The sequence below is a fragment of the Enhydra lutris genome, unplaced genomic scaffold, assembly GCF_002288905.1.
Source record: "Enhydra lutris kenyoni isolate GAN:26980312 unplaced genomic scaffold, ASM228890v2 scaffoldscaffold15, whole genome shotgun sequence".
Classification (NCBI taxonomy): domain Eukaryota; kingdom Metazoa; phylum Chordata; class Mammalia; order Carnivora; family Mustelidae; genus Enhydra; species Enhydra lutris.
The window spans coordinates 32,630,577-32,641,792 of record NW_019154099.1 but is presented as its reverse complement, the minus strand read 5'-3'; the positions used below and the strand labels follow the sequence as shown (position 1 = coordinate 32,641,792).

Genomic DNA, 11,216 nt, shown 5'->3' with positions numbered 1-11,216 from the left:
GCTCTGTGGTAAATGTTGAGAAAATGAATTTAGGAAATGTGAATTGTCTGCAAATTCTACTTTTTTAATCTGGGAATTCTACTTTCACAGAAAAAAATGCACTAGCTTACTACCTGTTTTTCGAAATTAAAGGGATTTTAATCCTAATGATAAAAAATCTAAAATAAGATCACCGCTGATACTTCTAATTTGGCTGGTCTTCTCTGCCTGTGATTCTGAATTAACCAGCAGGTCCAAGTTCTCCCACCTGAGGGGAACCCCATTACCTGAAGCCAAGAGTCAGTAGCTGACAGCCTTCCCAGCACTTTCCTTACGCTTCCTCAAGCTGCTAGTAAAACCCGGAGAAGTGGATTTCTTTCAGATTCCGCACAACTCAATCGCCCCACACCCAAAGCCCTGAGGCTGAGGGAGTGGTGGCGAGGGGGGGTGGGGAGGGAACGGGCTGGAGTTACTGAGCATGTGCAAGGAGTGGCGCATGCCCAGTGCGGACGGCAGCTTCCCATTGCGGGTAACCCCGGTGGTGGCAGCGGTGGCGGCGGCGGCAGCGGCGGCACCGCCTCCTCCTCACACTCCCGAGGTGGCGGGGTTAGATGAGCGGTCCCAGTAGCGGCGAGGGCGGCGCAGGGGGGAGAAAGAGAAGACGGAGGAGGAGGAGGAGGACGCTGTCTTTGTAGTGCCCTGCTGCGGGAACGAGAGGCCGCTGCCAGAGCCGTCGTCGTTGGAAAAGGGCTGTGTGCGCGCGCGTGTCTGCTTGCCCGGCCCGCAGGGACGAGGCGGCGGTGGCGGCGGCGGCGGCGAGGATGATGATGTGCTCAGCGACTGCCTCCCCCGCCGCCGCCTCCTCGGGGCCCGGCGGGGACGGATTCTTCCCAGCCGCCACCATCTCTTCCTCCTCGGCGCCGGGGGCGCTGTTCATGCCGGTTCCCGAGGGCTCCGTGGCTGCCGCGGGGCTGGGGCTAGGGCTGCCGGCCGCGGATTCCCGGGGTCACTACCAGCTGCTGCTGTCAGGCCGGGCCCTGGCCGACCGCTATCGGAGGATTTACACAGCTGCGCTCAGTGACAGGGACCAGGGGGGCAGCAACGCTGGACACCCAGGCTCCAGGTGCGTCTCCAGTGCTCTTGCTTGGGCCACATGCCGCATGTGTGTGCGTTCGTGTGTGTGTATGTGTGCGTGCGTGCATGTATGTGTGTCTGCGTACCTGTTTACTGAGTTGTCTTTCTACAAGCGCTTGATGCTGGGTGGTGGAAGCACTTACTGAGATAGGGTGCGGTGGCAACAATTTCTGCCGTGTGTGTGACTGTCTTTGTGGGAGGTTAGGGAGAGTGGGAGGTAGCATGTGATGTTAGAAAAGGTGATGGTGCCGGTCGGTTATGACACGTGTGTGTGTGTATTGTTGAGGAGGGAGGAGGGATTGGTAGAGGCTAAGAGGGCATTGCACGGAGAGAATTTGCAAGAGTGGTGAAGGAAGTGGCGTTCCAGTATCTCTGCCGCAATGGTATTTGCACGTATTCTATCCACTACCCCCCCACCCTCCAGTGATATTCCATCCTCCACTTTCCACCTCAAAAAAATCTACCTTTCACTAAAGGGGAGCAATGGTATAGGTTAAGGATGGTGTCATATATAGGATGAGTTTTAGATAATAGTGCCGTTGGAAAAGGCAGGGAGTTTAAGAGATTTATGCAAAGGGGATGCAGAAGGAGATTTATGTGGATGTGAAAGGTGTCTAGTAGAGATTTTTAGAGCTGAACTTTGGTAACTGGACCTTTTGGTATTCTAGAGATGTGATTGCAGCTGCACTTGTGTTCTGATGTCCCATCAGCCATTTTCTTTCATCTTATGTTCTATTTCTCCTATTATTTATAGGCTTTAGAGTAGAAGAGGGTGAGGGGGTTTTGTGGGGAAAGGGGGAAAGCTGTAGAATTTCCAAATATGACTGCTTACAGTGTTTAGTTTCCACCAACTAGAAAATTTGAGTAGCTCCTACATCTCTTCCTAGGCTCACTGTATCTTAAGCTTCCTTGATATAAGAGACGTTAAATCACTTTCATTTTCTTTTTCTTAAAATGTGGGTGTCTTTTTGCTGAGGGTTCTCCTATTGTTTTCTTTTCCTTGTCCTTACATGCCACATACCCTGAAGGATGATGACTGACTTGTTTCACCAGCTTGGCTTTGACAGTGGTAATTGGGAGTTGGCTTCATCTTTTTTTCCTCACGGCTTCTTGCAACACATGGGGAAAGCATAGTAGTATTTTGTCAATAAGCTCCAGAGTTTACTGTATTTACTGAATGTGCAGTGTATTAGGCAATAATAAGATGTCCTTTAATTATGAAAGGGCTTATGCTGTTAAGTCAGGTATTTGTAGTTTACCATTGTGTACTGGGGCTCTTACCCATTGCAGAGGTGTTAAGATGGAGCTTTGTTCACACTTTTTATGGGTAAACCAGTCTTCTCATGTCTGAAATTGTTTACAGGATTGGGCAGTTTATCATTTGGGTATAGATATATATAACGACCTTTTGCTATCTAAACTGAAGGCCGTAGTGGCACAAACTGATTTCTTGCTCATGTTTTTGAAAATAGCACAAAACCTCATTAGACAGTTTGCTCTGATAGTTATAATTTTGAGCTGTGAGTTTGTGAATTATGGCACTTTAGGTACATCTTTACAAAACCCTCTCGAACTTTAATTTATTTTGTATATTGTTCCAGGCTTATAATTTGTGACTGGCATTCCTATTTTAACTTTCCACTAGAATACTTGTGTAGTAATACAGTTTTGTGTATCTAGAGCTATATTAACAGTTTTGGACAAAATTCATATAGATTAATCACATATATAACATTTATTAGTGATTTTTGGTCATTGATCCATTTTTGTGCAGCCTCTCAATTACAATTAATGAAGAATTAGTTCACATATTTTAAGAAGTAGTCATGGAAACCAGCTTAAGGTGTGTATTACTGCCTTCTAGTGCTCATTCAGAACATTATTGCTTATTTAGTTTGCATTATTTTATCTAAGTGAGCCTGCAACTATCTTTTATTGGGAATTTGCGTAAGAATTCAATCACATTTTTGTTAAATATGACACAGCAAGTGGACCTAGGATTTAGGTTGTGAATGAATGGTACAATTATTTGAATGGGGGCACTAGTTGGGTTAGAAGAGAAGATGAGATCTTTAAAGACAGAGAATGGAGCCAGCATAGAATATGAAGCTCTAGTGAGCTTCCAATTTAAAGATGTGAGAGAGAGGAGATAGTGAAGGAAGCTGAAAAAAAGAGAAAAAAGAATTAAGACAGCTGTGAGACAGTGGCACCTCTGGTCTTAAGAAAGTGGATTGAAAGTCCTCAGCAGTGTTAAATACTTAAAAAGTGAGAACACTTTCCCTGTCACTGGGTAACTTTTGAAGAAGTGGTCATAGAGAGATGTGAGGAGTCATTGAGAGATGTTGGGGTAACAGGGAGTTGCAAAGTTGAGGGAAGGATATTCAAATATGGGAGAGTGGGTGGGAAATGTTCAGCAAGTGGAGAAGGAGAAATTAAAGAAGTGTGAGAGGGGATAATTAATGGAGAGAGGTCAAAGAGATCTCAGAGACAGGTTTAAGATATTGGGTGGAGGAGTTAGCCATTGAAAAAAATTAAGGGCTAGTCTTCCTTTGATATAGAAAGGGAGGAGGAGTTAACTGTTTATAAAGACTGGAATTTATTGAGGTTAAGAACTCTATCCTATTCATTTTAGTAATCCCAATGTATAGCACAGTTTTTGGTATCCATTCTGTAAATACCAACAGTCTGGTGTGTGCCAGGCTCTGTTTTACGTGCTGAAGATGTACCAGTGAGAAAAATAGACAAGATCTCTACTCTCATGGAACTTCTGCTCTAGTGGGGAGAAATAGACAACTGATAGTTCCAGGTAGTGATAAGTAACTATGAAAGAAATAAAACCAATTATATGTGATAGGTGATTTATAGTGGGGGAGCTATTTTAGGTAGGGTGTTCAGGACAGGTCTTGAGATTTAAGTTGAATCATAATGATGGAAAGGCAGATCTGGAGGAAGAGTGTTTTAAGAAATTATAAAGGCTCTGAGGTGGGAACAAGCTTGTGTTCAAGGGACAAAAAATAAGGCAAATGGGTTATGTCAGTATTAAATAAATTAATTACTGTGGATTATATTTTATATGTCCTGTAGAGTAGTTGAGGGGTGCAAGTCTAATGGAGTCAGTGATTTTGATGGCATTTTGGTGAAGTGGTTAAAAGCTTAGACTCTGGGGACGCCTGGGTGGCTCAGTTGGTTGGACGACTGCCTCCGGCTCAGGTCATGATCTCGGAGTCCCGGGATCGAGTCCCGCATCGGGCTCCCAGCTCCATGGGGAGTCTGCTTCTCCCTCTGACCTTCTCCTCGCTCATGCTCTCTCTCACTGTCTCTCTCGAATAAATAAATAAAATCTTAAAAAAAAAAAAAAAAAGCTTAGACTCTGAAACTAGACTGGTTTTCAATCCTGGCTCTACCACTTTTTAGCTGTGTGACTTTGGATATATTATATAATTTACTTGCTTCAAGATTTTGAAAAAAATTTTTTATTATGATATAATGGGCATATAACATATTAGTTATATGTTTATCACATAATAATTACATTTTTGTATATATTGTGAAATCACTATAATAATTGTAAACATCCATCACCACAGTTACAACTATAGTTTTCTTATGATGAGAACTCTTAGATTTACTCTCAGTAACTTTCAGATAAACAATACAGTATTGCTGATAGTCACCATGTTGTACATTACATCCCATGATTTTTTAATTTTATAACCTTATCTTTTGACCACCTATACCCATTTTATCTACCCCCACCTCTAGCAACTACGAGTCTGTTCTCTGTGTCATGAGTTCAGGTTTTTTGTTTTGTTTCAGATTTCATATATAGGTAAGATTTTATGGTATTTGGTTTTGTCTGACTTATTTCAATGAGGGTAATGTGTTCAAGATTCATCTGTGGTTTTATAAATGGCAAGATTTCATTTTTTATGGCTGAATAATATTCTGTCTCTGTGTATGTATGTATGTATACATATGTGCATATATATGTACATATATGCATACCACATTTTCCTTATCCATTCATCTATTGATGGACACTTAGTTTGCTTCCGTGTTTTGACTGTTGTAAATAATGCTGCAATGAACATGGAATGCAGATATCTTTTTGAGTGAGTGTTTTCATATCCTTTGGATAAATACCCTGAGGTGGAATTGCTGGATCATATGGTAGTTCTATTTTTCAATTTTTGAGGAACCTCTATACTGTTTTCCATAGCAGCTCTACCCATTTGCATTTCCATCAACAGTGCACAGCATTCCCTTTTCTCTACATTTTTGCCAATACTTGTTATTTCTTGTCTTTTTGATCACAGTCATTCCAGCAGGTATGAGTTAGTCATCTCATTGGGGTCTTGATTTGCATTTCCCTAATGATTAGTGATATTGAATATCTTTTAATGTGCCTGTTGGCCATCTGTATGCCTTCTTTGGAAAAATGTCCTTTCAGGTCCTCTCCATTTTTAATTGAATGATTATTAGTATTTGTTTTTGCTCTTGTAATGTATGAGTTCCTTATATATTTTGGGTATTAACCTCTTACCAAATAGATGGTTTGCAAATATTTTCTCACATTTTGTAGTTTGCCTTTTCATTTTATTGATAGTTTCCTTTGCTGTGCAGAAGCTTTTTATTTTGGTGTAGACCCACTTTTTATTTCACTTTTGTTTATGCCTCACTTATATGTAGAAAGGGGATAATGATAATGAGGATTGCTGTGTAGATTAAATGAATTCATATATCTAAAATGCTTGGCACATTAAGTGCTACTAAATATTATTGATTTCTGCTGAGAGTGAGGGGGCAGATGGCATTTGAGGACTTAAAAGGCAAAGATCTTGTCTTACTCTTATTTTTGGTCTCAGTGACTGTGATGAATTTGAGAATAATGATTTCGTTTATTCAGTGACTCAGTAAATATATTTTTGTATGAATGAACTGATCAAAATTAGAACATTAACTTGGGGACTAGAAATCAGTAAAGGAATGTCTGATCAATTCTGAGTGTGGATGGTAATATAGCATTGCATTTGGGAAGGATTATGGGTCACTCGCCTTAAAGGCAGACTGCCTTAGTTCAAATCCCAGTTCTACCTTTTTCTAAGTTGGGCAAATTAATTAGCATTTCTTCGTCTGTTTCTTTACCTGTAACCTTAAAGGGTTATTAAAAGGATATTGTGCCTATACAGGGTAAGTACTCACTACATGTCAGCTGCTGCTGCTATTGTTATTATTAAAATTATATATTTAAAATTCTAGTCAGCATGATATTGTAAGTTTTTTCACTCAACAAAGAAATGGGAAAAACTGTTGGTTGAGTTAGCTCAAGGTTAGTGTGACTGGAGGTCAAAGGAAAAAAGAAAGTGAAAGTTTTGGTGACATTGACCATTTGGTAAAAAGGAAAGTAATGGCAAGGAGGGAACTGTTAGACTGGGAGATAAAGAGGAGTCAGGGGATGTGGGCTGAAGTGGTAGAAGAACAAAGTGGAAACAATAGAGGAGATTATGGTTAAAATAGGGAATTGCTTTTCTTCTCTAAGCTAAACCCACTTAGTTCCTTCAGCTACTTTATCTCAGATGCTTGGGATTTTGGTTTTAAGAGGTTAAGTAGTCAATTAATCCAACAAAGGTTCACGGATTACTACTTGGTGCTAACCATTGGCCCTATAAAGATTTATAAGACATAGTTTCTATACTTGAGTTTATTATCTAGGTAATGGTGAAAAATACAAAGGCAGGTACTTATAAAAGTGTTAGAAGAAATGGCATTCTGGTCTGGCATGAAAGCATGAGCAAAAAGTGAGAAAGCACAGTTTATGTGCAGGTAATGTTAAGAATTCTGTTAATGGGATCATGTAGGTGTTAGGAGGGAGAGTAGTGGTAATTCGTAATGGGAATGGAGACTTTGGTCAGGGTAAGGCAGCTTGAACAGCAAGGTAAAAATTAGATTTCATTCAGTAGACACTGATGGTTTTGAACTATAAAGAGACATTATTGTAGAAGTACTTTAGTAAGTAATGTGAGATTGAATTAGAGTTTGTATATCTATATTTGTGATTAGGCAATAATGTGTTTGATATAGCTCTAATTATGGAATCCTATATAAATACATTTTAAGGCAGGGCAAATGGCTTAATTCTCCCCCCTCATTAGCCAAACTAGTGTAATATTCCATTAGTGGCTACTTGGTTCACCACCCAGATCCCTCCGTTCAGGTACAAGTTCCCCTAGCTGTTGGGAATACTGGCAGCTAAAACCGATTGCAGCCGAGTCCCATTCCAGGCATTCCCTGGACCAACAGAACTGCTTCTCTCAAAGTCATGCCTCCTCTTCAGCATCAGCTTGCATCCAATGCCTGTTGTCTTTAGGGATATAAATGTCTGGCTCTTTTACCCTAACAACCTCGAAGATCCACTCCCAATGCCGGAGCTCCACATGGGATTGGCTCAGTCCTTTGTGTGACTGCATTACAATTCAGTCTTACTTTCTTCATTCTCCCACAGTTGTTGGTTCAGAGTTTACACTGATAAACTTCTGGTACACAGATCACCATTTCAGAGTCTGTTTCCTATGGAGCTTTACAGTTGTGGTGCTAGGAGTGGTCTGAGGAAGTAGACTTTAAAATGGGATTTTGGAGCTGGATTATCTGCTGTCTGGTTGGCAGTGAGAACCCCACTGTGGGTTGTAGATGGAGCAGTGATGCTAATAATCCTTGGCATACACTGTGGCTGTGCAGTTGTTAATACTTTGAGTCCTGGTGACTTGGAATGAAATTCCTGTAGAAGGGAATGCACCGGAGAGTACAAATATGTTATGCTTTTGAGAGGTTGAGGAAGTTAGTAATTGTAAGGCCAGTGTAATCAGATGGTTGTTGATAAGTGATGTTGATAGATTGGAGAAAGACAATGAAAGGGTAAAAGTAACTGGGGGCAAAATGAAAAAGTTGGGTGATTTCTTTAGCATTGTGTAAAGAAACTCATCCTTAGTAGGAGGAAAGAAAAGGCTAAAGGTTAGGCTCAAGACTTAATTTTAAGAGTAGCAGAACTCTAAGTTATGTTGAATTCTCAGAAGTTTTCTATGCCAGTTGTCTGCTTTGATTAGAAGTAAATGGGACCCCAACACTTTGGATGGGACATCTGAGTTGATGTACTTGAAAATCTTGAAATCCCAAGTTCCCCCAAGCTCTTTGGAGCTGTAAGAGTGGCCTTTTTCTCCTAGCTAGAGGGTAGTTGCATGAAAACTAGGCTGCCCTTACTATACAATCTCTTCTTCCCCCCACTGGCTATCATCAAACCAATAACTAGAGTTAGGTCACAGCAAAACCTACTGGGAGGTGCTAGGCCCACTAAGAGAAGAAAGGGAGTGCATGTGTATGGGTACACGTGTGTGTGTGCTAATTCCCAGATGCACTGAGGCACCCTGAAACACCATAGCAGACACACAGGAATACCATGGATATTTCAGAATTTCAAAGGAAACATATCAGCATCTGTCACAAAGAACTAGCTAGAGGTAGTTCACAGTTTTGACATTAGGTCATGCAATGTTCCTTTTGATGCTGTCATATCTTTTTGAAGTTGTATTTTTGGTAGTTGCTATGATATAAATCAAGCACTGCACAAAAATTAGTGTGAAACAGGAAGGGAGGGTGGCATGTTCAGTCTGATTCCAATTTTGAGAAGTTGTGCAGTGTCTAGCATTATACATGTCCAAGTATTAAGCAGTTGTGGTTATAAATATTTTTCAGTTTATGTGTATCATTTTTTCAAATGGTTGAGTTGTTAGGATGTAGATTCTTATTGATTATTTGGATCTAAGTAGTTAACAAACTACTGTTAGGTATTTCTTTTGGCCTACAAGTGTTGTGGAAAATTACTGGTGGTGGCTATGCAAGGGCCCAATAACAGATTTCTACTTACCGGTACTCATCTGGCAACTGAATTGCTGAATGTCCTGCCTGAGTAGTGGAAACTAACCATCCTTCACAGAGACCATAATTCATTTTCACTGGATTTGACACATATTTTTATTTTTTTAAGATTTTATTTATTTGAGAGAGAGAGAAAGAGAGAGTGCACAAGTGGGGAGAGAGGCAGAGGGAGAAGTAGACTCCCTGCTGAGCAAGGACCCTGTTGTGAGGCTAGATCCCAGGACCCTGAGATCATGACCTGAGCTGAACACAAACGCTTCACCAACTTAGCCACCTAGGTGCTTCTTTTTTTTTTTTTTTTTTTAAAGATTTTATTTATTTGACAGAGAGAGATCACAAGTAGGCAGAGAGGCAGGCAGAGAGAGAGAGAGAGGGAAGCATGCTCCCCGCTGAGCAGAGAGCCCGATGTGGGGCTCGATCCCAGGACCCTGAGATCATGACCTGAGCTGAAGGCAGAGGCCTTAACCCACTGAGCCACCCAGGCACCCCCACCTAGGCGCTTCTTGACACATATTTATAAGTATGAGTTTGCTTTTATAGCTTGCAGAGGCTCAGCCATTGCCACTATTTGAGGGCTTACAGAGCTTACAGATCCATCATCACAAGGTCCCACATAACATTGTTTCAGAGTAAGGGACCCACTTTTTTTTTTTTTTTTTTTAAATGGTATGTTAGACAAAGATCACAAGTAGGCAGAGAGGCAGGCCTGGGGGTTGGGGAAGCAGGCTCCCCGCTGAGCAGAGAGCCCAATCCGGGGCTCTGATCCCAGGACCCTGGGATCATGACCTGAGCCGAAGGGAGAGGCTTTAACCCACTGAGCCACCCAGGTGCCCCAAGGGACCCACTTTTTAGCACAGGAGGATTCATGGGATCCATTTGTCCCATCATGCATCACATCACCCAGAAGTTTCTGACCTGATGGAGCAGCAAAACAGTCTTTTGATGACACAACTGATTATGATACCCAGCAATTTGGACATTATACCCTGCAGGATGAGGGCCCATCCTCCAGGGTTCCCAGTAGGAAGGACACATGGAAATAGGAATGGTTCCACTTAGCACCACTGGCAAATTTATACTCCAATCTCTATAGCTGAGCACTGGGGATTAAAAGGTCCTAGTTTTCAGAAGGGAAACATTTCCAGCAAAAGACACTGTAGGAGTCCTGTTACACTTTGAGGCACAGCTATCTCTGGGACTTGACACCCCTTTCAAGGGAAAGGAGTTACCATTTTGACAGGACTAAAGTACCAGATCATTGGGAGGAGGTAAGGCTGCTATTACACGATGGAGCATGGGGATTTGGGACACACGTGATCTACTAGGTGTCTCTTGGTACTTCTTTCCAGTTACAATGTTAAATGGACATGAGAAGGCCTGATGACTGCCTCACAAGATCAGCCACCTGGATCAGCAGAAATGCTAGCCAAAGATGAAGGGAATTTAGAATGACTAGCAGGAAACAGGTTATAACAAAGTTTTCTTCTTGAAGCCATCTGAAACCAGTGGTGGGGGTTGTAATTTGTCCTACTTTACTTCCCCTGGAATGTTTCTCCAGGAAATAAGGATGAACCAGAATTCTGGAGGAGCTTTTTCCAGAATACATATGAAGCAAGTGAATCCTAGTAGTGTAATAGGTGGACTGTAGTGAATGCCATGGATTAATTTAATAGTTGTTTTGTAGATTCTCTGGGATGTTCTAAAATCAGTTATTCTTTCTGACTTCCAGAAATCATAAATGCACCCCTTGACTCTGCCCCCCCAACTTTTATTCCAGTGACAAGAACCACCCATAACTATGCTGAAAAGAAGTGGTGAAAGTTGCATTTTCCTTGTTCCTTAATCTGAGGAGGAAACAATTACAAATTAGTCTTTTCAGTCTTTCAATATTACGATATTAGCTGTGGGTGTCTTAATGGCCTTTCCAATTTGAAGGAAGTTCTTTAATATTTCTACATTGCTCTTAGTTTTTATAAGTGGGTATTGAATTTTGGCAAGTATCTTTTCTGCATTTGTTGAAATGATTATATATTAAGAGGAAAAAAGGAAAAATTAAATTAATTTTTGAATGTTAAGTCAGCCTTGCATCCCTGGGATAAAACCTTCTTATATGTGATGTATTTTTGAATTTGATTTACTAATATTTGTTAAGAATTTCGGATGTACATTTTTGA

The 11,216-nt window shown here is 41.2% G+C and overlaps 1 protein-coding gene across 2 annotated transcripts in view; it reads left to right on the top strand.

Annotated features, from left to right (window-relative positions):
• Positions 1-636: 636 nt before the first annotated feature.
• LOC111146914 (MYC binding protein 2, E3 ubiquitin protein ligase) overlaps positions 637-11,216 on the top strand; it is a 257,881-nt gene continuing 247,301 nt past the window's right edge. For both annotated transcript variants that reach the window (XM_022502672.1, XM_022502671.1), the window contains exon 1: positions 637-1,102. In XM_022502672.1, the coding sequence (XP_022358380.1) occupies positions 801-1,102 (302 nt within the window). In that variant the 5' untranslated portion in view covers positions 637-800. The remainder of the gene's footprint in view (positions 1,103-11,216) is intronic.